Source organism: Brassica napus, chromosome C4 (assembly GCF_020379485.1).
Source record: "Brassica napus cultivar Da-Ae chromosome C4, Da-Ae, whole genome shotgun sequence".
Lineage (NCBI taxonomy): Eukaryota > Viridiplantae > Streptophyta > Magnoliopsida > Brassicales > Brassicaceae > Brassica > Brassica napus.
The window spans coordinates 31,452,245-31,479,456 of record NC_063447.1 but is presented as its reverse complement, the minus strand read 5'-3'; the positions used below and the strand labels follow the sequence as shown (position 1 = coordinate 31,479,456).

At 39.5% G+C, this 27,212-nt stretch overlaps 2 protein-coding genes across 2 annotated transcripts; both read left to right on the top strand.

Annotated features, from left to right (window-relative positions):
- Positions 1-208: 208 nt before the first annotated feature.
- LOC106378849 lies at positions 209-667 on the top strand. The gene has a single exon (XM_013818912.2). The coding sequence runs from the start codon at positions 209-211 to the stop codon at positions 665-667; it is 459 nt and encodes a 152-aa protein (XP_013674366.2).
- A 4,926-nt stretch (positions 668-5,593) lies between these two features.
- On the top strand, positions 5,594-5,977 carry LOC106378850. The gene has a single exon (XM_013818913.2). The coding sequence runs from the start codon at positions 5,594-5,596 to the stop codon at positions 5,975-5,977; it is 384 nt and encodes a 127-aa protein (XP_013674367.2).
- Positions 5,978-27,212: the final 21,235 nt, after the last annotated feature.

Sequence of the window (27,212 nt, the reverse complement as noted above, 5' to 3'; positions counted from 1 at the left end):
CGACAATCAACCAATGGATTAAGAATTTTGTTCTGATGAGGACATGGAAACACCGAGTAGAAACGACAAAAGGAACGAGAGAGAGGAAGATGGTGTTGGTAGTTCTGGTTTAGGGTCAAAGAAGAAAAGCAGGTCTTTTGTCTGGAAACATGTCACCAGATAGAAAGACAACTACGACATATGCAAATGCCGTTATTGTGGGAAAGAGATGAGTTGTCCAACCAAGTCTGGGACCTTCAACCTCAGGAAGCATGTACTTGGATGTAAGGCATTCCTCGCATGGAAGGCCGCAAAAGCATTTGAAGGGAAGGGTAGACAGACAGAGTTAACTCCTGATGAAGAAGGCAATATCACTTTGTATAAGGTGTCTGAAGATGTTTTCAAAGAGGCAACCAATGAGTTGATTGTATTAGGCGAGTTTCCTTTGGCCTTTATTGAAAGCTTGGCTTGGAGACATTTCTGCTTAAAAGTTCAGCTGCATCCGCCGGTTTGTAGGAAGACATCTACAAAGGACATTGTGGCCATGTATGCAGCAAGGAAAGCTCAAATGAAGAAAGTTCTTGGACTGAACAAACAACAGTTATCTCTGACGACAGACATCTGGGTTGTTCCGTACACTTCAGCAAGCTACATGGTGATCACTGCTCATTTTGTTGATGCAAGTTGAAAGCTTAGGAATATGATCATCGGGTTCAAGAATGTTGATGATCACAAAGGGTCTACTATTTCTAAAGTTCTGATTGATTGTTTAGCTGAATGGGATATCAAAAGAGTCTTTTGCATCACAGTGGATAATTCTTGCACGTCAGGTGTGCAACACACATCTTGAATCTGATTGTCAAGGAAGGCTTAAAGGAGATCGATGATAGTATTATTGCCTTCCGGAATGCTATTCAGTATGTGAGATCTTCAACAAATCGTCTCAAGTCCTTCGAATTTTGGGTTGAAACTGGGAAGATGACTAGAGAAAGTCTGCCATTAGATGTGAACCAGATGGAACTCGACATATCTCATGTTAGACCAAGCTTTGAAGTTCCGGCTAGCATTTGAGAAGATAGAGTCTGAAGACAAGCCGTACAATGACTATTTCATGGAGCTCACAGATGGGAAAAAGAGGATTGGACCACCATCGAAAACAGATTGGGAAGAGGTTGAGAGGTTGGTTCACTTTATGGTTATCTTCTACAATTCTATTTTGATACTCTCAGCTCCGAAATCCATCACTTTTCACAAGATCTACAATGAGATAGTCACCATCACAAGGAATGTTAGTAAGATAAGCAGCGCACCAGGTCTTGATGAGTCATTAAGGTACAAAGCGTTTTCTATGATGGGGAAGTTAAGGAAATACTGGAATCCGTTTTGGGAGGGAGATGAAGCTGACAAGAGTAAGCCTAAGAAGTGTCAAAGCTCATTATAGTTGCATCAGTCTTTGACCCGAGAAAGAAGATGAACTTTGCTAACCTCTGCTTTGAGAAGTTGTATGGTAAAGAAAGCATCGAGTATACTCTGCTCTCTGAATCGATTTTGGATATCTTGAAGAAGCTTTATGATGAGTACAGTCCTGTGGCTAGAAAAAGTGGTGGAGGGTCAGCTGGATCACAGTCGCAAGGAGGATCATCTTCTCAGACCCAAGATCAAGATGGTGGTGCAGTTTTTGAGTCGAGAGTTCTTGGTAGTGGCATTGGATATGAAAGAATGGATAACATATATGAGGAGCTCATAGAAGAAACAGGTACAGAGGATTCTAGTAATGAGTTAGAATTGTATCTGAAAGAGAAAGTCGAGAAGACAAAGACTATGCTTGGAACCGAGTTTGATGTTCGTTCTATCATGGTGGAGAAGAAACAGTTTGAACCCAATTTTGTCTCGAGTTGCTGCTGATATTCTTGCTGTTCAAGTATCATCTGTAGCATCGGAGAGTGCGTTTAGCACTAGTGGGAGAGTCCTAGACACCTATAGGAGCTGCTTGACACACTTAATGGTTGAGGTGTTGATTTTCACTCAGCAATGGTTGAAAACAGAGGTGCCTATGAATGAGAAAGGCATTCCTACTATTGAACAACTACTTGAAGCTGTGGAGTTAGAAGATGATCTCACAAGAGGTAAAATTTACCAGATGTGAACTCTTTCGATTCTGTTTCTTGATGTTTAATTTGAAAACTGATGTTATTATATTTTTGTAGCGAATGAACCTGAATTCAACGCCTAAGAATTACCGTAGACTTGAGGAAGGAGTGGCAAGTGTCTGTCTCATTTGAAGTTCCAGAAGACTTTCATTGTGTTGTGTGTTTGATTTCTTTGCTTTGTGTGTTTGTTTCCTACATTTCTAATGTGTTTGTTTTCTACATTTCTAATGTGGTTGTTTTCTTTGCATTGTGTGTTTGCTTTCTCAATTCTCATTTCTTTTTTTCTCTCGTTTTTTTTTGTCAGCAACAAACATACTCATTTCTCAATTCTCATTTCTTGTTTTCGAATTTTCAATGTTTCAGTCGGATAATATAAGTATGTTTCGGATAATCTGAGTATCTTTGGGTTTTGTTCAATTTCGGGTACTATATAACCGAAACCGAATGTTACCCATTTGTTTCAGGTATACAAACGGTTAAAAACATTTTAAACCGATCCGACCCGGAACTGATAGGAACCGGTCCGAAACCGAACGGAAGGCATGTCAATTACTATTTGGATACAAAATCTATTTAACCGATTGACCCGGAACCGAACAGATCCTACCCGGAACCGACCCGAATACCCGAAATTGCAGGCCTAGGAGATTCATTCACTCTTGTGGATTTCTCTAGTTCAATTCAGGAGGAATTGTCAGAAAGCTCTAGGTACAAATCGGTAATGCCCTAGTTCCTAACTGATTTTCATGTCATGGATATTCATATAGACTGGAATTATTCTGTACTACTTGTGAGAGCCTTTAAGGCTATTATAGGAGCAATTTGCAACATGCAGACTAATCAGATATTCCTGACACTCATAGACAAGAACGTTTTCTATGATCCGATTAGAGTGGTCAATAGACATACGCCCTACATAGAGATACGAGATGATCCACGATTTGTGATAGTATATTATTCTGATTCTGGTGCAGAGCGTGAAGATGACGGCAAAGTGTCTATCGACACTCATGCGAATCCAGAGTTTTGAGAAAGTTTTTTGGTTGAAGCCGCCAGTCCTCCTAGAAGGAAGATCCATGAATTGTCACCAGATGAGTATGGAGTTTACAGAGATGAATAAGGAAATTGTATGTTTTCAAATATTTTCAAACATTTTGAAGAATAAAAACCCTTAAAATCATCATTATATTATCAATGGTTACTGTCGGTCAATTTTTAATATTTTTCGAAACCCCTTCATACTTCATGATATATTAACTTCTGACAAAAATGATATATTTCGATGAATTTTGATGAAAAATGGTATATTTGTCGGAAATTAAAATTTGCTCAGGAGAGAGAACCACCTGGTTTTTCATGAAGTGCCAAAAAAATATTATGATGGATTCTCGAAGAACTTTATCAGTAAGAATTGTTTAACATAAAAACCGGAAAGTTTGCTTCTTTTTCATTTCAACTCTATCTTTCTCTAAACTCTCTCTAATCTGTCACTCTCACCCAAAGAGCAGCTGTAAATCCTTCTTTAAAAAAAACCCCTAAAAACATGTTAGTCATTTTTTTTTTGTCATCAACTTAAACACTCATATTAACTTTGTAAACCAAACCGAGAACTATGCATCCATGTGAACGACCAAAGACGGTTGTATGTTAGTCATCTATTATCCTCTCAATATTTATATATGTTAGTTTGTATATGTGATAGGTTAGAATTAATGAATTTTAGGGATTGGAATGTTAGAAATGAGTTAGGTTAGTTAGGATTTAATATATTAAATTTGTGTAAGAATTGTTAATTTTAGGATTTTACATGTTAGAATTTTAGGGATTGGAATGTTAGAAATGAGTTAGGTTAGTTAGGATTTAATATATTAGATTTGTGTTAGAATTGTTATTTGTAGGATTTTACATGTTAGATTTAGGATTTGTAAACTTAATTTATGATTTTGATGTTTTATTATTTCTTTGTAGTCTTAAAACGTTTAAGCATTTATAAATTGTTTTTAAGTTTTAATAAAACAAAGTTATGTTTTTTGTAATTTATGAAACTTTTTTATGTTTTAAAGTGTATAACAACGTTTTTCACTTTTAAAAAAAATGTTTTCAAGTTTTAAAACGTTTTTATGTTTTGTTTTTAGAATTTATAAAATGTTTCTCACTTTTTCAAAAACGTTTTAAATTTACAAAAAGTTTTTGTGTTTTTCTAGAATTTATTAAAACGTTTTTCACTTAAAAAAATATTTTCCATTTATAAACATTTTCTGTTTTTTTGTTTGTTTTAATTAAAAGCGTTTTTCACCTTTTTAAAATATTTTCACTTTATAAAGTGTTTAAAGTTGTTTTTATAATTTTATAAATATTTCCTTTTTTCAAATAGTTGTATTATTATTATCAACATTTCCAAATTGTTGTATTATTATAAATGTTTTTAAATTTTAAAATTTTATATATTTGTATATAAACAACTTGAAACTTATTTAAAACTAACAATTCTAAATTTTTTTTGTTAAAATAATGCATTAACTTAAATAATATATTTTAAATAACTTTTATTTTATTCTTTTGAATAGAAATTAAATTTCCGACGAAATATCATCTGTCAAAAATTTCCTATGATTACTTTTGTAAAACATTTTGACGAAAAATATTTTTCTGTATTTCATTGGAAATTTGTTCGTCGGAGTTCATCAGAAATGCTTTAGATAACCCAAAGAAATCTGCACAATTTTTTCTTGAAAAAAAATAGAACTCACGAAATTTTTCATTGGAAATTTGTCGGGAATAAATTTTTTCGATGAATTAAGCACGAAGAAATTCAGACATTTTTTTTTGTTTTCCAAAGAAATAAAACCATCGAATCTGTTCGTCAAAAATTCGTCGGAATGGATTTTCTAACGAATTTTGGACGAAATTCTCCCTAGAGAACAGTTTGTTTTCTTGCAACGTGATCATTATAACACTATAATCACACATCATTACCATGACACATCGGAACACTTTATTTTTTAACTACATCATCGTAACGCTCCATCATCTTATCATTATTAATTTATTATCACACTAAAATAATGTTTTTTCTTAACATCATCATCATACCATCATTATCATCTCCATAATGATAAAAACTTAATTCTATAAAAACATCACTTTAAGATTTCCGCAAAGAAGTGATTATTTAGGTTTCTATTCCACACACAAACTCGTCCTTTCATAGGCTGGATCTTGTTTTTACCAATACGCCAGGTTAAATACTTTCGAGTAGTTCAGAGACCTAAATTATATGAAATCATTTTCGCATTTAATTATTTCACAGTAACAATTAACAAAATACACATATATACTGACGTATTAAAGTTATTGTCAAATACGTTTAGGTGTATGACTATATATAGGCCATGATGTTGGGAACACTAAAGCATACAAATAAGAAAAAAACATCTTAGAAACATATTACAAATTAAAGAAAAATGACAAACGCTACTAAGTTTCTTGTGATGATTATGTTCATTGGAGTTGTTTGTGCTGATGTAGGCGCAAGGAAGCTCCAAAAAGTGTCCAAAGAATTGATGGATCAGAAAGTAAATTTTCCGCCGCTTCTAATGGTTCCGCCGCTGTCACCACTACCACTACAACTACAACTACCACTACCACTATCACCACCTACCACTGAATCAGGTGAAGCAGTCTCTGCAACAAAAGGAGTAGGTGTTGAGAATGGTGTAGGTATAGTGTCCAAAGACACCAAATTAGGCATTACTATTCCCAAAACTGCCACCACCAACGGTAATGGATTTGGTACCGGATCTGCCTCCACCAATGCGCGTGGCAGCATTGGCAACAGTAGCCCTTGAACAATTTGTGATCATATGCTTAAATCTCCGCGTATATCAATAATACTCTACAAAATTAACAATCTCTTTTGTATTCATAAATAAAACTAGAGATTGTCACCTCTATCAGTTATAATATAATGTTGCTCTTTATGTGTAATGTCTACTATGGTATATGAGTTTACCCTTTTTTCACTATGGTATACGAAATAAATGCAATAAATTATATGAGTATGTGTTTTTTCAAAAAAAAAAAAAATGCGTATGTGTTTATACATGAATGGCTACCGATGGATGACAAAATATACGCCCTGGTTTGTTTTCATGCCTGTATCTAAGGGTATGACTGGTGTAATCGTAGCAATTGCGGTTGCGAGAGTTTGCGGTTGCGGGTGGTTGCGGTTTTAATCGGTTTTGAGATATTTGTACGACTTGTATTGCGGTTAGAAATTGGTGAATTTGCGGGATACTTAGGATTTTTAACGTTAAAACCCCTCAACTATGTTTGTTTTGGGTAAAAACCCCCAAACTAAGTATTTAACGTAAAAGGTCCCAAACTAAATTTATTTAATGAAGTAAACCCTAACAAGTCATAATTACCAATACTACCGGTAAATCTTTAGTTTAGGGGTTTCTACATTAAATAAACATAGTTGAGGGGTTTTACCATTAAAAATAAAAAAAATCAAAATTTTATAATATTATCTAAAAATTAGTACTTAAATTTTCAAAATTAGCATTTTTAACTCATTTTTTTGTAAATATATGAGTTTGATGTGTTTTTAACATAAACATTATATATGTATAAATTAAAAATGTAAAAACCGAGAAAATATAACAAAAATTATATAAAGAATTTAGACGCAGTAAGACTTTCTTCCCTAACTTCCGGATCAGACATATTCCAAGAGCACAAAATACTATGGCGGGCAAGCTTGCAAATGGTTCGAGGATTTCTCCTTCAGCTATGTTATATGTAGATTCAATACTTTCGGTTTGGCTTTCTGAATCGCGCGGTCCAATTACTTAGTTCTCGCTTATGTTGTCAAAAAAAGTTACTAATTTTTAAATAATATTATAAAATTTTGATTTTTTTTTTGTTTTTTTAAATTTTAATGGTAAAACCCCTCAATTATGTTTACTTAATGTAGAAACCCCTAAATTAAAAATTTACCAGTAGTAATGGTAATTATGACCTGTTAGGGTTTAATTCATTAAATAATGTTAGTTTGAGGGTTTTTTCATTAAATACTTAGTTTGGGGGTTTTTACCCAAAACAAACTTAGTTGAGGAGTTTTAACGTTAAAAATCCGGATACTTATAACTGGTTAACCACCAAATACAACAGTGGTTCAATAATAAATTACCAATATTTACATTTTATATAATTAAAAAATATTATACATCATAATATTATAATAAATATAAAAATTATATTATAAAATTATATTTTTATATTTTTTGAAAATTTATAATATAAATTAAAATATAATAGATATATTTTGGTATTTCTATTACTTCAATTTAAAATTTTTATTTTTATTTTTATTTTAAATTTCTATTGTATAAAAAAAAGGAATAAAAAAATTTACTCTTCCACAACCGTCCGCAACCGCAAACGGTAGCTGGAACCAGCTTTTGAATTTAAGAAGTTTAGAGCGGTTTGAAACGGTGTAAAGCGATTTGAGTGATTATTGCAAAACGCCAACAACTGCCACCAACCGCAAAAGCTGCGTTTGCGGGTGGTAGCGGGGAAACCGGTCATGCCTTGAATGATATAGGCTTACCCGTAAGATAATGCATGTTTTTGTTGCGTACGTAATGTCTCCAATGAGTTTCGGAACGCGTGTTCTCTTATGTATCTACAGCACAGATCTATGCAGCCTCTTTTTACATGCAACAAGTACACGTCCTCCTCTGGATATTTTTTAAGTTATCGAACACTAACTAAAGCCCTCAAGAATCACAAATTTATTCGCGTCCTCAGGTCTGGAACTCATCTCCCATCTCCTGTTTCGTACGGAAATGAAACATGGATGTTGGGTTAAATACTAACCAAAAACTAGAAGAAAGATTATAATTTTTTTTCTTTATAAAAATGATTTTACTTCATAACATCTCGTATCAATATAATTTTTGGTCGATCCATACTTCTAGAAATTCACATAAACGATGAGAGGGGGTAAGACATCTTATCTAAGTGATATGAATCATATTGTACATACATTTTGTTTTAATATTCTGATATTGCAATACACCAATTAGCCTAATATGCATACTACCACAGTTGAATAATATAGCGAAGTAGCATTTTATGATCGAATCTAGAGAGATCAACGGTTATAGTACGGTTCTTTTAGTGTGAAATAAAGCTAAGAAGAAAAAAGTTCGGTTTGTTTGTGAAAACAGTAAATAAACAAGAATGCAAATCGATATGAAAACAAATAAACGAGGTGTTAGGTTAAGAGTATATCGTAGGAATTCAGAGGTTATGAACCAACCAATTATTCAGAGAACTATTAACGAGCAAGTCTCGACCTCAAACATCAATTACAAGTAATCCAATGTCTTGACACCGATGACTTTGTCTAACAACGTAGAAATAAAAAAATGTTGTTTGAACGTATAATTCTAGACAAGTAATAATGAGCGGGTTTGATATGTTAACAATTTGCTTCAACATCAGATTTCATTGGTGGAGAACAAATCGCTCACCTATGGTCTTTCAAGCAACCTATTACACTTTTGATGAATAGATTCAACCTAAAATCAGAGAATAAGTTGTCAATTCATTCTCAACATTAAGTTTAACAAAAGGAAAGAAACTCGAAGATAAATCCATATCTATGTTTAGTTCAGTGATTCATGAATACTTTGAAATCTCTACACCTAACAAGAAGACTACTCATACATGACATCAAAAATCACAACAATAGAGAATGAATAAATCATGTATGAATCAATAATAATAAGCAACTAAGGTTTAGAAATTTTCTTCCAACGATATAGAAACTATTCTTCCTCAAATTTATAATAAAAATCTCCAAAATATTTTTGTTCCAAAGAATAAAGTGAAATATGATAAGTTGCAGGTTTGAGAGGCGGCTCCTAGGTGAAAAATAGAGTCTAGGTAAAATCCTGAAATATTTGGAAACTTGCTTAAAAAAATTTGGGTCTCAGGACCGGTTACTCCTTTGATAACTCGGGTGCTCCGCATGAAAATCTCCAAAATGCACTCTTTTCTGTGTGTTTTGCTTCAAGTGATCTATATTCCATCTAAACCAACTCTAGACCGAAATGACTCAACAAAGACAGAAGACTCCATAAATTCACAAATACTTTATAAAATATTGTCAGAATGTGTCAAAAACAGTACACATCATACGCCATATAGGCTGATTTGATCGGTCTCAAGAAAAACGTATTAAATGCTAAAGAATCGACTAGATACCACACTTCCTGACTCAAGTTGTCAAAAGTAACCATATCATTTGTTACTTGACTACCTTGTAAACATCATGTGCTAAAGTTCGAATCCAAACTAGCAAAGTAACAACAACATTGTCAACCAAGAATCAAACTCATGACACATGACTTTGTATAAGGATACTATAGATTAAGGGACAATGACTTTGTATAAGGATACTATAGATTCATGACTTCAAAAGTCATGTGTCATGTGTCATGACTTCAAAAGTCATGTGTACTTCAAAAGTCATGTGTACCTTAATCTATAGTATCCTTATACACATGACTTCAAAATTTCCGTATTTATCCGCGGAAACTTGACATTTATCCTTCCTTGTGGACCAAGCGTAAACCGTGCTGCGGTTTACGGGCTTTTGGTTAAGAAATCGTAGGATGGGCCTCGAGTCGTGTTTTAGATCCCTTTGGGCCGTCTTCTGACTCGACACGTTTACTACGAATTCTTTTTGATAAAGAACGAACTTTCCGCGGTTTCTAATCCGCGAAGTTTGATTGATGAATTTGAATAGCGGAAAACATGGACTGAGCTTGCTACGGTCTTCGGGAGATATCATTCGAAGGTTTGACGAGAATGCATGGATTGATGTCGTATCGATGTTCGGAAGGGTTCAATCGCTACACAGCGACTGAACTTCGGCTCGAGCCCGGTTGCTACGCAGCGACCGAGCGGGACGAGTGCTCGGTCGCTACGTAGCGACCGAGCGGGATGATCGCTCGGTCGCTACGTAGCGACCGAGCTTCGGCTCGAGCTCGGTCACTACGTAGCGACCAAGCGGGGCGATAGCTCGGTCGCTATGAGCGACCGAGCTTTGGCTCGAGCTCGGTCGCTACGTAGCGACCAAGCGGGACGATCGGTCGGTCGCTACGTAGCGACCGAACGGGACGAGCACTCGGTCGCTACGTAGCGACCGAGCTTTGGCTCAAGCTCGGTCGCTACGTAGCGAACGAGCTGGACGAGCGCTCGGTCGCTACGTAGCGACCAAGATTTGACTCGAGCTTGGTCGCTTTGTAGCGAACGAGCTTTGGCTCGGACTTGGTTGCTATGCAGCGACCGGACAGCGTGTATGCGTGGTAATTACGCAACGGTCGAGCTTGGTTAGTTTGGTTTGAATCTTCAAGGATACTTCTTCGTAAAAACTTCGTGTTTGGTTATATTTTACGAAAGGTACATCTTCCTTTTTACTATCTCTTTCGGAAATACGATCTCCGAGGATTTTCGGGTGGTAATTCCGTCGTAACCGTTTTTGACCCCAACATAATCCCTCTACCAAACCCCCTTACTCGTCCAGGTTTGTCTTTTCCCAAAACCTTGCTCACATCATCTTCCCTTATGTTATCAGCAGCTGATGTTGAGTCCATCTGACTATCAAGTGACTGTATTTGTTCCTGATACATTCATTTAAACACAAAGTAATTCACTGTCATAATCTATTAATTATGCACAATATACGACCTCCATAATTATTACAATAGTCTCAGCAAACTGGGGCTTCACAAGCCTACCATCAGCATGAGTGTGTCCCGCAATCCATACCTTACTCCTACTCACTTTACTTGGGTCTTTACTCTTTTTTTTTCTATATAAAAACAGACATATCTCAGTACCATTTTAATCTAACAAGCTGTACAATATATAGATGTTTGACTACTCTTTTACCATATCTTCAGCCAAACGAAGCATTCCTTTGCGGCTGGTGGTGTGAGGAATCTGATTTCTTCTCATCTCTCTGTACTTGTTACTCACTTCCTACAATATAAATATGACAGTGATTAAATCTATAAGACATGACCTTTAAGGATGAAAGTTACTTAGTCGTAGATAAATTACCGTGAAAGTTTTGGTAGTTTTGCTCTTAACCCAAGAGTTCCACACTTGAATGGATGGGATGTTGCTCGGTTTTAAATCTATTCTCTCAGCTGCAGTCTTTGCAGCACGTACTTGTGACACTAGCCTCGACTTCCCAGCCCTCCACAAATTTCCCAGCTGCTTGAACACAACAGCTTTCTGCCACTCTTCTTGCAAGTTAAACCTCCCATGCATCACAATAAGCAAAGGTCAAACATGTTTTAATTTCAATTTGCGGTTCAACAAAATATATAAATATATATATACAAACCTGAATTTCTTCCCACAGTGTTGCTTTAGTCGCTGCATCAAGATTTCTCCAATCAGCAAGTGTAACCAGAACATGTTCCCTCACAAGAGGACCAAGAAAAGACGATAGTGTTACTGAACCAGGTCAAATATGATCACCAAAGTCATTGAATGTGACCATAATCTTTTCATTGGGATTTTCAGCCACTCTACGCATCTTTGTTGGTCCTCTTTTATTTTTTTCTTTCACTTCATCCCCTGCTAGCTCAACTCCTTCAGTACTAGGAATCTCATCATCTTGAGCATTGCTAACTCCATCTTCTCCCATATTGAGAGCTTCTTCTTCGTTCCCTTTCTCATTGCTAACTCCATCTTCTTCCATATCGAGAGCTTCTTCTTCGTTCCCTTTCTCATTGAGAACTCCATCATCTTTCATATTGGCCGCTTCTTCTTCATTTTCTTTCTCATTGAGTACTCCATCTTCTTCATCCTCTCCTTCTATCCTAGCATCGTCTATATCATCTTCAGACATTGCCTTCTCAGCCTGATCAGCCTCATCTTCTACCTCAGCATCTTGAGCAGGTGTTACATCTTCTACCTCATCATCTTCATCAAGAGTTACATCTTCTACCTCATCATCTTGAGCAGCCACTTTCTTGATTCTACTACTTCTTCTCGTTGGCGTTAGAACTAAATTCTTTTTTGGGGAAGTCGTTTTCTTTGTTGTTCTTTTCTTCACTTTTAGTGTTGTTGCCGAAGCAACTTGTGGAGTTTGGTCTACTACCTTCAAGCCTTGATTACGTCTGCTCCGACGAGAACCAACTTGTCATCCTCCTCTTGTCTTTGCCATTTCTGAAACTGATAAACAAAGAACAAATTCGATCAAAGTAAAATGAAAACCCAAAATCAAAATCAAAATCTAAACCGAACATCACAAACTTGGACATGCATGTGTTAACAGAAAATAAGAATAGAAACCCAAAATCAAAATTGGCAAAATCACAAACTTTCACATGAATCAAAATCGAAACCCACAATCAAAATCGAAACCTAAAATCAAAAGAGATTTGAATCGAAGAGATACCAATCGACATGCATGTTCACACAAACATAGAATCAAATCGAAGAGATACCAATCAAAATCATGGAGGAAACTTTCTAATCTAAACTCAGAATCAAATCGAGACTCATACCAATTGAAGCTTCGATTCGAGAGAACTCTCGGGATTTTCTTCGAAACTATGAAGAACAAAAATTTTCGATTCTAGTGGAATGTGAAGAGAGTGAAGAGAGTGAAGAGAGTGAAGAGAGTGAAGAGAAAATGGTTTCGATTTTAACGTAAGTACTTTTTAATATATTTTTTCATATACGATAGCATTTATTTTTTGATTTGCAATGGTAAGGCGCCTCCACTTACCAAATTAACGCGGCTGAATTATTCTGTTTTCCCGCGATTACAAACATAGCTTTTAAATTTTATAAACGCTATTATAAAGGCCAGTGTTGGTATACAATAGCAGAAATACCAAAAACGCTATGCTGCGATGCTATTAATACCCACATTTCCTGTAGTGTACTAATCAATTTGATAGTTTAGTTTAATAAAAAGTATAATAATATATATATTTATATGTACCAACTTATTTTTCTAAGGATTCTAAGAATAATCCTAGTGATGACACGTGGCAATGATAACATGTTTTAAAGCTTCATGATTAATATATAGGGGATTACAACTAAGTCTAGGCCTTTGGACACCCTTTCGGATATGGATACAATCCATTCGTGTATTTGTTTTAAAGGTTAAAAAAATAGTCCTATTCGGGTATTATAGAAAAAAAGATCGGATTTGAGTCGTACCTTCCGAGTCCAAATGGATTTGGTTATTACCCAAAATAACCAAATTACTCGATTTGACTCGGATATTTTATATATAAACTTTTCAAATTATCTGAAAATAACTAAAAAAATCAAAGATAATCAATATATATTGTTCAAATTTGTTATTTTGTCCTAAAGTAACCATGAATACAATGTTATTTGGGTATTTTTGTATCCAAAACATCCAATTTTATCTACAATTACTCAAAATAAGTAATATATTTGATTTATAATTTTAGAATTTTAATATTGTTATAATTATAATTATAATCAATATTATATATATATGTTTTTGGATCTGTACGAATACTAATTCGGTTTTCGGTGCGGGCCAGGTTCGGTTTCGGTTATTCGGGTTTCAAAAAAGGACCCTTTGAATATTTAGGCAGGATATGATCGCTTTTGTCTTTCCCCCCTCCAAACACTTGGAAATTTCTACTCTAAAAATGATTCATAGGCATAAACATTCGATGACAGTCAAACCAACTATGCTGTAACTAAAATGACTTCTTAACATCTAGACAGCATAGACAAGTTAAATGACCTTGAGTTTTCCAACCTGACATTATGCCATAAGCAAGAAAGTCATTAATTATCCACATTAATGTGCCTCGCATCGTGAAATTTTGATTCCTCCGGATATCATATGCTTCTATCCAGTTACTCCCCAAACTTTGTAATTTTTCAATTAACGGTTGTGAATATATATCAATGCTTTTCTTTGTATTTCTTGGCCATGAAACTAGTAAAGAAATATTTTTTTTTCATACATATCGAGAGGTAAGAAGGTACACGGAGTTAAGATTGCTGGCCAGACCGAGTGGGCTTCACTCGTACCAACTGATTAAATCTATATAGTTGCTAATCCTAGATAAATATTATGACTTTTCACAACTAAATTAGAATATATCTCATTAAAATGTTTTCAACACTGTTCCATCAGAAAAATCGTGCATTTCCCCTTCAAAATTTATATGTCCGCGGGCAATCGTATTTGTGACCCAGTCACATCTTGTCGGTACTGCCGCTTCAACCATTCCGTACCAGAAGCAGTTGATTTATTACTATATATACTATCTGTGTGCCAGAACCATTGGCGGTGTGTTGTGTACACGTTGTTTCATGAATATTTCTCCTTCACATTGAACATTAAGGCCAGCATGTTGTTGTTATGATTGACCTGTTCTTTATTTACATTTGATAAAGAAATATTTTTAATTATTATATACTATTAATAATTTTTATATTGGACGGTGGCACTTGGAGTTTGTTAGAGCAACTCCATTGGTAAGAACCTGATGAAGACCTCAAGTCAGTAGCTGGACCACCAACTCATGAGATCAACCATAAAAGCTACATTGGAGCCAGCAGCGACATAGGTGCACTCAAAGAAGGATACCTTTGCAACCATGAGGAATTTAACCGTGAAACCAGTTGCTATAGATTCTCAACTCAACCATAGCACGAACCGAATTGGTTTCAAACCAAAAGGAGTAATGATTTAGGAGATATGCCAGTTACAAGTCAGACTATCTACACTGCATCCGAATTGGTTCTAATTAAGGAAAGTAATTCTTTGCTTAAGGAGTGTGCAACTCAAACTCACGTGTGGAAACCAGGAGATCATTCATTACATCTAAGAGCAGTGGGAGAGTTTCTACCATGCACCAGCAGCCACATGATCAAGATGAATCCCTTATTTGTCAACTTACCTTACATGGATGCATTCACACTTGGAGTTATTGAAGACCAACGGCTCTTTCCCCTTCTGTTCAGGCACGACTTAGAGACTATCCAGACATCAAAGGAGATCCCAAGGATGCATTTCTTTCTGCCCAAACTCACAAGATACAAGGAGAGAAGACAACTTCCATACATGGACAGATTCTGCACCAACTAAGTCCAACGGCTAGTTTTTCACTTATTATTTCTTTCCAAGTTATTCTTTTAGGCATTTGTGTTCTTTTCTATTTAAACTGAGCTAAGTCTCATTTGTAAATCACCCTTGCACGAAATTAATAAAGTATTATTCAATTTACAAAGTTTGTCTTTGTTTTGTTCAATTAGTCTTTAGGTGGATTCCTTTAGATTTCTTGTTTGTTTGCTTGTCTCCTTAGTTTGTGGATTCATTCTAGGATACAAGTTTAGGTCTCTGTCTTTGTGTGTGGATTCATTCTAGGATACAAGTTTAGGTCTCTGTCTTTGTGTGGATTCACATAGGCGCAGGCTTCTGGTCTTATCAAAGGTATACTTCCGCAACCCTTTGTGGCGACAATCGACCCATTCAAGCTTGACAACTCTTGTTGCCTTGTGATCTAGCCTTTGTCAGCTTAGCCTTGTATCATTTCTGGTATCAGAGCTTAAAGCTCCTATCCCCAGGTTGTGTTCATCCAACCTTTATCTCTTTTAATTTTGTTTTGCATTTTGTTTCATTACTTAAAAAAAAAACTATAAAAATCGTTTGTTCTTTGTTTCATTTAGTTTTGTTTTGCATAATCATATAAAACCTATAAAAAGTCTTATTTGTTTCTGTTGCATCTTGTTTATCTTGTTTCTATTTCATAAAACCATAAAAATAATTTTTTTTTTCATTTGTTGCATTTAGTTGTTTATTTCTGTCAAAAATATAAAAACCCATAAAAAGTTGTGTTCTTCATTTGTTCTTCATCCTGTCGATTTTAATGTTTCTTATTCTATATCTTTTCAAAAAAAAAAAAAAATCGTAATAGCTGTTAGAATTAAGTTAGTATCCAAGTTTCCAAATTTTGGTGGAGTTTTTGAAAGTTTTCCTTCTTCTGGCAACCCAAATTTATTCCTTTCCAAAAGATTTTTGTTTACTTGCAAACTTTATTTCCCTTTTGCTTATTTCGACCATTATAAACCAAAAAAAAAAAAAAGTTTTAAGTAGTTTTATTATTATTATTATTATTATTATTTTACAGTTTATTAAAAAAAAAAAGAGGAAATCAGAAATTGCCCATTTTTGTTTAGTGTTTAGTCTTTTTTCTTCTTTCCTTTAACTTTGCTAGTCACGTTTTCTTGTTTAATCACTTGATTCAGAATACTTTCTTCTTCTTCTTGAGATATTTAATCCTTAAAACTTGGTAGACATGGCGACTGAAGAAGAAGCTGATGAGTACAATATTTCTGAAGTTGATTGGGGTGAAGAACCGGGATACTCATGGGAAGATCAAAACTATGGAGATGGCTCTGAAGAAGACGACCAGTGTAGAGAGTCAAGGGCTGAAGATGGATATGAGGAAGAACCATGTCGTGGGGAGCTTGATTCCAAGCCACAGGACCACTACAAGAACCATACCATCAACAAGAGCTATTCTAAACCTTGGATAAAATTTTCTGATAAATTTTATGACTATAGTCCAACAGTTTTCACCAAAACACTTGTGTATTTTTCAGGAAAAGAGAACTACTCCAGATGGGAGGAAGACATGGAAAATTATTTTTGGGAGTACAAAGTTCCTGAACATAAAAAGCTGTCCATAGCCTTAGACACCCTTGTAGGAGAAGCTTACCAATGGTGGCTTCAAGAGGAAGAATGTCGCATCTACTTCAAGGAACCAACTCCACATTGGGCATATGTCAAAGAGCTGATGTATGAACATTTCGAGATGAGGAAATTACCCCCTAGAACATGTCCTAAACGTTTTGTTAAACTTAAACCGAGACAACTACATGAGCGTGAGGTAACTTTAAGTTCTCACTATAATTCATATGATCAGTTTCGTTTGTATAAGTTTTCAGGAAAAGGTGAAGACCCTAGAAACTATCTTCAGTGGGAAGAGGACATGGAAAGATACTTCAAGTGAAACTCCATTCCAAAAGGAGAATACTTGTCCTATGGTCTAGGACAGCTCACTGAAAAGGCTCAACGGTATTGGAAAAGAGAAGAGAAGTATAGGGAACAATTTCAAGAGCCTCCTATACGCACTTGGCAGAAATTCAAAGGGGTCATGAGGGATAGATTTTCACCTTACATCCCTACACAACACGCTCAGAAGGTGTCTACAAAGAGAGTAGTACAACCCCAACTCTTGCAGCCTGCAAACCAGAGGCAAAGCTCAAAACCAGTGCATACACCTCATGTAAAGCACGACCAAGGTGAGTACTCTAAATCTTTAAAACCACCTGAGGTTATTTGTTATAGGTGTCAAGGCCAGGGTCATCTTGCAAAAGATTGCCCCACAAAACGAGCTGTGAAGATGGCACTACATGAAGCAAAATAAACTAACTTGGAGGCAAGTGCCCAAAAGGTTGAAAACGTTTCAGGTACTAACATGGAAATCAAGGAACAAGAACCCAACCTTGCTGCGCAAGCAAGTTCAACACTTGAAAATTCTCAAGTCCCAACTAATGATAAGGTCATTTCTGAACTTAATGTGATTAATCTTAACTATCAAAACACTGGTATGATGCACTTGTACTCTGTCCAGAATGTTGATGAAGGTCTAGGTAATGAGGAGACACGTCCAGAAGCTCAACAACAAGAGAATAATGAGCAATCTACCTTAGAGACCTCTACACCAGCTGATCATGCTTTAGAGGTAGCAAATACCAAAGCCGAATCAATGCACGATAACCCGGTAAGTGAAGCTCTAAATCTTACTCAATACTATTTTTTTGAATCCTCCACTTCAAGTATGAAACATTTGCTCTTGCCCATAAGTGATGATTCAGATATAGGTACAATAGAGAAGCATCCAGAACCAAACTCACAACCTTACACCCAAGCAGTGGTCAATGGAGAAACCAAGTGTGAAATAGGAGATTTCAAAAAGGAGACCACGTTCCTGCCAAGGGAAATCATAGACCGACCATGTAAAGGGGTCATAGCTTCCCTACTGATCAAAGAAGAACCACCAGTTGGACAATGCATCACAAAACCGTCCATATACCAAGGTAAGACCCTAGCCTCCCAAATTAGAATGAAACCTAACTTGCTCTATCTTGGTGAAGGTAAATTGGTTTTGAGGACAAAAACTTTTGAAGAAGGAGGGAATGATGAGGACCTCAAGTCAGTAGCTGGACCACCAACTTATGAGATCAACCATACAAGCTACATTGGAGCCAGCAGCGACATAGGTGCACTCAAAGAAGGATATCGTTACAACCATGAGGAATTTAACCGTGAAACCAGTTGCTATATATTCTCAACTCAACCAGAGCACGCAGCGAATTGGTTTCATACCAAAAGGAGTAATTATTTAGGAGATATGCCAATTACAAGTCAGACTATCTACACTGCATCCGAATTGGTTCTAATTAAGGAAAGTAATTCTTTGCTTAAGGAGTGTGCAACTCAAACTCACGTGTGGAAACCAGGAGATCATTCATTACATCTAAGAGCAGTGGGAGAGTTTCTACCATGCACCAGCAGCCACATGATCAAGATGAATCCCTTATTTGTCAACTTACCTTACATGGATGCATTCACACTTGGAGTTATTGAATACCAACGGCTCTTTCCCCTTCTGTTCAGGCACGACTTAGAGACTATCCAGACATCAAAGGAGATCCCAAGGATTGTGGGAACCGAAATTCGCACTGTCGATTTTCGTTTAAATAAGAAAACTAGGAAAACCCTAATTTCCCAGAGGTCCCGGATATCTGCTAATACCACACGCCAAGCAATCAGAACACAAGAATAACAACGATAAAATATAAGAAATCGAAAAGAGAGCAAAGTAGATCTTATTCCGAATTCGTTTGAGCGCTACAACAAGGTAAGAGCCTGGGCTACGAGAGCTGTCGGCGAGATTCCTAGTTCTAAAACCCTAAGACGGCAATAACCTAGTTGAGTCGCAGCTCGAATAACAAAAACGGAAATATGCCTAATTGCTCTAAGTGCTAAGTTTGCTCTGAGAAAAGTCTCCCCCACATGCCTCTCGCCTAGGACTCCTTATATACTGGCTCCTGGGTCGGTTTACGCTTTTCCTCTTCTGCCCTTAAGCCGCCATAGCATAAAAATGGAGAAATTCAATTTTTTCCGATCTTCGTAATTATCTTCAAAATTTCGTATTTATCCGCGGAAACTTGACTTTTATCTTTCCTTGCGAACCAAGCGTAAATCGTCATGCAGCTTACGGGCTGTTGGTTAAGAAATCGTAAGTTGGGCCTCGAGTCATGTCTTAGGTCCCTTTGGGCCGTCTTCTGACTCGAAGCATTTATTACGGCTTCATTCGATAAAGAGTGAACTTTCCGCGGTTTTTACCGTAAAGTTTGATCGATGACTTAGAATGGCGGGAAACATGAAATGGGTTCACTATAGTCTTCGGGAGATAGCATCGAAGGGTAGACGAGAATGCATGGACTAATGTCGTATCTACGTTTCAGAAGAGCTCGGTCGCTACGTAGCGACCGAGCTTCGGCTCGAGCTCGGCCGCTACGTAGCGACCGAGCGGACGAACGCTCGGTCGCTACGTAGCGACCGAGCGGAACACGCGTTCGGTCGCTGCGTAGCGACCCTTTTCGAGTTCTTGTCCGATGTCTCGTGTTTCCTCCGCAAAGCTTTTCGTAAGGAAGAATCTATTTCGAAAAAGTATTTGTCAAAGAAGGTTTTTCGTTTTCTTCTTCGGACGTTTTGATCGTTAACTTCGTCGTATCCATAACCGGTCTGGGCATGTTTCCGATGGCTTATGCTTGATCTAAATAGAATTCGAACGAAGATTTATCTCGGGAACATACGTTGTGACGTTCTATTGACCGAGAATGATTTGTTGTGAAAAGACATACTTGTATTTTGCGGGGATTTGGACGTTGACTTCATCGCAACCGTTTTCGACCCCAACAGTTAGCCCCCAGCTCGTTAGGATCGTGGATTTCTAGTGAGATCCCAACGTGCGGTATGGTGATTTCGGACGAGATTGGTGTATTTGGGCGAAGTTCGTGTCAGAAAATCCGCAAGTAAATAGTAATTTCTCATGCCTATAAGAAGGGAGGTAATTTCTTCACAATCTTTACACTTACTCATTCTCATAGAGAGGTTTCTTGAAAAATTCTTTCTTCTTTCTCTTTCTCTCTATCATTTCCTTCTTGATAAAAAAAAGAAAAACACGAGATGTCGAGTAAGAAGAGGAGTTCGAAGAAAGGGTCCTTGCCCGCGAACGTTTCTGAAGAGCTCTGTGTGCCAAAGATGGAATTTGTTCCTCATTCGGTGGACCCGGCCGAGAACGAGGCATGGTGGGTGGCGTGTTATGGTTCGATCACGCCTCCCAAAGAGAAATCGTTCCCGGTCATGAACCGTCGCCCGGTGGAGGAAGGTGCACCAAGTAGGAGTACTAGCGAATTCCTCGAGGTCATGCGGTCGTTCTACCATATTTCGGATGCGGTGGAGTTCAGGGTTCCTCGTCAAGGAGAGCGCGCTAGTAGTCCCCCGGAGGGTTACTTTACTTGTTACGAAGCATTCTTAGTGCGCTGTCGTTTGTGGTTCCCGATTTCCGAAATTATCGTCCGTGTGTTGGATAGTTCCGGGGTGGCGATAAGCCAACTGAATCCTCTTGGCATCTAGCACCTCATTGGAGTCCTGATCCTGAGCTACGAGCATGGTCTCTCCCTTACAGTCTATCACTTCGAAGCGCTTCTTCGGTTACAGATCATCAAGGATACAGACACGTACAGGCTGGTTCCTCGGAACTTCATGTCGGTGGTTAAGGGGTTTCAACTCGTGGAAGAAGTTTTTCTTCTTCGTTCGTGAAGAAGCCGCGTCCGTTGAGGAGAGTTGTATCCCATTGTTCCGGAGGTTGCCGAACGATCGTCCCTTCATCAATCTTCTTGCTCCGTTTCCTAAGGACATTATTGTGGTGAGGGATCTGCTCAGGAACGGTCCTTTTTTCTGGATTTCCTTTACGCTGAAGAGAGTTCGAAAGACGTTGAGGTTTGTGCATCCTAGTCCTGCTTTGGGCGGAGAAACAAGGAGTGATTCCGAGCCTGATGACCAAGGTCCCGACGCTGCTCCCACGATTGTGACGGGGCTGAATTCTTCGAAGGGGAAAAATATCGACCTCGGTGACCTGGAGTTTTCGGTGGACGATTGCATGCTTCGAGGATGGGATCCGGACCTTGCTTGCGGCGATGGAAGCGGTACGAGCGAGGTCCCTATTCCGGACTTTGATGATTTCTTCGCTGGTCTTCCGTCGGGCTTCGATGCTCCTCCGGCCACGAACGAGTCGGGGAGGCCTAAATTCGTCATGGAAGGATCTCGTATCATCAACGGGGTATAAGCTTTAAGAATTTTGACGATCGTTATTTATTTATTATTATTATTTTTTTGCTTATAACGTGTCAATCGGTTTTACAGGGCTTGAACTTGCTTGGATCGGCTATTGAGGCGAGCCATAGAGAGGCCATGATCTATTGCTTTAAAGCGGAGAAGGCGGAAAAGGATCTTGCTCGCATGCGAGACGAGATGTTGGCGCGAGATGCTCAACTCGCTCGTGATCATGCCAGGGCTGTTCGTAGGGCGGAACGGAAGGGCAAGAGGGAAATTGTCAAGGTGATGAAGACTCGCGCCTCTCAATTCCAGGTTGAGTACGGGAACCTCAAAGATGCTTTCAACTCGCTGGGCGACTTCCGTGAGTGTCGCGGCTCAGTCGGGAGCCTTTGGAAGACGCGGGCGGATGACTACGTTTTCGAGAGGGAGATGAAGTTAATGAAGGGTGGCATGAAGGATCATGCTCATGCTGAGACGCTCATTTCTCCGATCGATGGGAAGATTCAGGGATTCTGGGATCCCATCCCGGTTTCTCCTGATACCGTAGAAACCACGACTGGTTTTGCCGGTGACGATGAAGAAGTGAACTATCCCGCGGATGCATTCGGAGCTTCCTTGTCCAGGAATTTTAACTTTGATCTGTGAGTGTTTGACGGGAAGAAGTTTTTCCCTTATCTAGTATTTTGCGGCCAAGTGTGGCCTTTGAACTTTGTATGGGCCTGTGTTGGCCGCTTTTATTTTTATCGGGACTGGCCGTTGGTGGCTTTGAACCCCTACCGCTATTCGGTTTATATATAATGGATGTTTGTTTGAGTTAATTTGTTTCGAGTGGGTTTGAAGTAAACATGAGTTGTCGTCTCATATTTAACTTCGTTGAGGAGTTCAATCAGTTGGTTTGTTCGAGACGTGAGTTTTCGTAAAAATTATTTATTCTTACGATCTTTCGGGAACGTTGAGATATGAACGGAGAGACATGTTTTAGGATCTCGTATCGTTTAGATATCATGTCTTTGAGATGTCTGAGACCAATGCGATGGGTTTAGGGCAAGACCTAGGTTTACTCTCGGTTTTAAGGTTTGTGCGGTGACTAGCCGGCTATCGGTTTTCCTATTGCGATTTCTACCTGATTCGTACCGATTTAAAGTCCGCGATAGGTTCTCGGCTTATACGACTTGTATGGTACGAATCGAGCATCTTTCCAGAGACAATTTTTAAGCCAACTGGAAGTGCTAGACCAAAATTTCGTATTTTTTTTGTAGCGCGCTTTTGTCCTTGTGTTGGACGTTCGAAGATCAAAAGAGTGATCAAGTTGTGTTTGTTTAAGACGGCTGATGTGTTCGTCGGGGCCAATCGACGAACGGAGTGTAAGATTTTTTTTGGTCGCGTTCGGACATTTTTTTCATATCGTCTCGACTTTTAACTTGGCGACATCTCGCAGTTATTTTGAAGACTATACGTATATTTTCGGTGCTGAGGCGAGATTATTTCGCGATTTTGGGCCGTGTGAGGCTGCTGACAAGAGTCTTAACGTTTGTAGATTTTCTAAGCGTGTTCTGAGATTTTTGCGTTTAAGCGCAAGTGTCTTAAAAAGGAGCGACGCATATTGTAGTGAAAATGTTCGAAATCTCTAAAAAATTCGATTACAATAACGCCTCTTTTCCTGTGTGGGAGTATACGAGTATACGCACCCACTCCCCCCCCCCTTTTTAGAGAGGGGGATAGCTGAACTCGTCTTTCGACGAGCTGCCTACGTACCTCTTTTGAGGATCAAGCCATCTCGTACTTCTATCTTATGCCGCGAGCGTTTTCACTCGGCGATTGTCGCCGTGCTGACCGCCTTGACCGTGATGACCGTGGTCGGGCCAGTGTTCTCTTCCAGATGTTCCGGTTGAGTCGTAGTGTTGGCTTCGGACTCGTGCTGAGTTTCGACACCCGAAGCGTTTGCGTCAGCAGACGATGTTAAATCGTCTTTTCTTGAAACGTTTTTGGTCGAAGATTTATCTATCTTCGTGCGTTTGCGATTTACCGTTGCAGAGGTCGTCATCTGCCTTAACTTGTGCTCCGCGAGGAAGCACAGTCGCGACGGTTTCTTACATCCCCAGATAGCTGCGACTCCGTTTGGGGTCGGGAATTTGACACCCAGGTGGTACGTCGATGGAACGGCTTGCATGGCGTTGAGCCATGGGGTTCCAATGATCACGTTGTAGATGGCAGGATGATCGACTACCGCGAATTCGACGATTTTTGTGATCTCCTTGGCCATGACTGGTAGCTGAATCGACCCGAGGGTCATCGATACTTCGCCTGAAAAGTCTGTGAGCGGTTTTGGCGTTGGAGTTACTTCTCCGAGTTCGATGCTCATCCGATTGAGAGTGTCGCAGAAGATTACATTGACCGTGCTTCCCGTGTTAATGAGTACTCTTCCGACTTCCATATCTCGTATGAGGAGATCTATGATGAGCGGATCGCAGTGAGGTTGATCGATCCCGCCGGCTTCCTCCTTCGTGAAGGTGATTGAGCAATTCTGATCATCTCGGGTAGGAGACCATGTAGGCCAGTTTGCGCTCGACTCCGCCTTCCGCTGGTATGCCTTGATGGACGAAACAGTATCGTTGCAGAATTGCGATCCTCCAATGATCATGTTCACTCTGCGACAATTGTTATCGTTCCCCTTGTCGTCTGACTTTCTGCTGCGTTTATCCTAGATTGGTTTCTTTGAGGAGATCTCTCATTGGGAGGATTTCTGTCCGGCTTCGAAGGGCGATCGGTTTCCAGGATGAGATCTTTCACGCTGGTCACTTCCGAGAGCTCTCCAGCTAGTAGCTTTGCGGCCAGCCTTGCTCCCAAGACTTTGCAGTTAGTCGTGGAGTGTCCTCGGGACTGGTGAAACTCGCAGAAGGTGTTTTCATCATATCCTTGATTGCGAGTCCACGTATTACCCGTGGTTCGGCCCTGGTCCGAGCCGATCGCGTAATTGTGCGCTCGAGGATGATCTCGTCGACTTATGTTTTTGCGATAAGACTTTCGTTTCTTCCTCGATCATGATGTAGTCCGTCGCCTTGTGGAAGGCGTCCTGGATCGTCCGCGGTTTGACGAGGGATATCCATTTTCTGAATTTCGACTTGTACTAGAGCGTCTTTCTGAGCGCATCAATGGCCACCTTGTCGCTTATCCCGCTGACCCTGGACATTACCAACTTGAATCGGCTGATGAACTCGCGGAGGGGTTCGTCTTCCCTCTGGGACAGACTCCAGAGATCGAAATCAGAAGTTTCTCTATCTATGAACATAGAGTATTGCTTGAGAAATTCCGATGCGAGCTGTCGGAAACTTCCGATAGAGTTTCACTTAAGGCGTGCGAACCATTCGAGGGCTGCTCCTTCAAGATTCTCGACGAACAGGCGGCAGTAGCCGGCATCTTTTTCGCCGTCCTTCAGCCTCGCTCTTCCCATCGTGATGTGGAAAGCCTGAAGGTGCCCTCTCGGATCGGTCGTACCATCATACTCCGGTACTTTAATTTTTCCCGGATCAGATACCCTCATATCTGAGATGCGAGTGGTAAAGGGGGTCTTCCGAGCCCCTTCCAGCAGCCTGTCGATCTCGGGGGCCGTGCTGGTAGCGTGATAGATTTGAGATTTCACGGCTCTTACTTCTGCCGCAGTCTTGGTGATATAGTCGCGAAGATCGCGGATATCCGATGTCTCGCCAGCAGATTTCCGTGCCTGTCGGTGTTTACTGCGAGTGAGCTCGGTTTGCTTTTCAGCCATCTCTTCTTGTTCGTTCCAACAGAGGATTTCCTCCTCTTCTTTCATTGGTTTGTCGAACGGAGAGCTTTCCCGAGCGAATCGGCTTCTGGTCCTCCTTGGATGTATGTCGACGTCCTCATCAGTATCGTTGGAGACATCGCTAGGATCCAGGTCGACTTGCTCGACTTTGTTATCCTCCGAATCCTTCGCGGGAGGCGGAGGACTTTCAGGGTTTCCCTTTTCGATGGGAGATTTCCCACTAGGGTTTTGACCCGAAGGTCGTTCCTGCGCGGCTCCAGGCCTGTCGAGTGGGGTTGCGAAGTCGAGTCTTTTCCCGCGGATTTTAGTGGTTCCGCGGGGGCGGATTGCTCGAGTCCTTGCCGTTAAAGTTTCAACTTGTTTGGTCAAGGTGCTCACGAGCTTATCATGTTCTTCCGACCTTTTTTCGTAGGTGGCGAACATCTTTTTAAACTCCTCGAGCACCGCGGCGTTGGCTGGAGCGTTGGCCGCGGATACATCTGCTGCGGGAGTGTGGAGATCAGTGCCACTGCTTCCGTTAAGAGGAGTCTGCACGTTATCCGCGTCGTCAGTTGACATGTCTGGTTGAGCGTGATGTGGTTGAGAGTTAGATTGATCCGTACCCCCCCCCCCCTCCATCTAGCGCCAAACTGTGGGAACCAAAATTCGCACTGTCGATTTCCATTTAAATAAGGAAACTAGGAAAACCCTAATTTTCCAGAGGTCCCGGATATCTGCTAATACCACACGCCAAGCAATCAGAACACAAGAATAACAACGATAAAGTATAAGAAATCGAAAAGAGAGCAAAGTATATCTTATTCCGAATTCGCATTTGAGCGTTACAACAAGGTAAGAGCCTGGGCTACGAGAGCTGTCGGCGAGATTCCTAGTTCTAAAACCCTAAGACGACAATAACCTAGTTGAGTCGCAGCTCGAATAACCAAAACAAAAATATGCCTAATTACTCTAAGTGCTAAGTTTGCTCTGAGAAAAGTCTCCCCCCATGCCTCTCGCCTAGGACTCCTTATATACTGGCTCCTAGGTCGGTTTACGCTTTTCCTCTTCTGCCCTTAAGCCGCCATAGCATAAAAATGGAGATATTCCATTTTTTCCGATCTTCGTAATTATCTTCAAAATTTCGTATTTATCCGCGGAAACTTGACTTTTATCTTTCCTTGCGAACCAAGCGTAAACCGTCATGCGGCTTACGGGCTGTTGGTTAAGAAATCGTAAGTTGGGCCTCGAGTCATGTCTTAGGTCCCTTTGGGCCGTCTTCTGACTCGAAGCGTTTATTACGGCTTCTATCGATAAAGAGTGAACTTTCCGCGGTTTTTACCGTAAAGTTTGATCGATGACTTAGAATGGCGGGAAACATGAAATGGGTTCGCTACGGTCTTCGGGAGATAGCATCGAAAGGTAGACGAAAATGCATGGACTAATGTCGTATCGATGTTTCGGAAGAGCTCGGTCGCTACGTAAAGACCGAGCTTCGGCTCGAGCCGGCCGCTACGTAGCGACTGAGTGGATGAACGTTCGGTCGCTACGTAGAGACCCAGCGGAACGAACGCTCGGACGCAACATAGCGACCGAGCTTCGGCTCGAGCTCGGTCGCTACGTAGCGACCGAGCGAAACACGCGCAGCGACCGAGCGGAACATACGTTGTGACGTTCTCTTGACCGAAAATGATTTGTTGTGAAAAGACATACTTGTATTTTGCGGGGATTTGGACGTTAACTTCGTCGCAACCGTTTTCGACCCCAACAAGGATGCATTTCTTTCTGCCCAAACTCACAAGATACA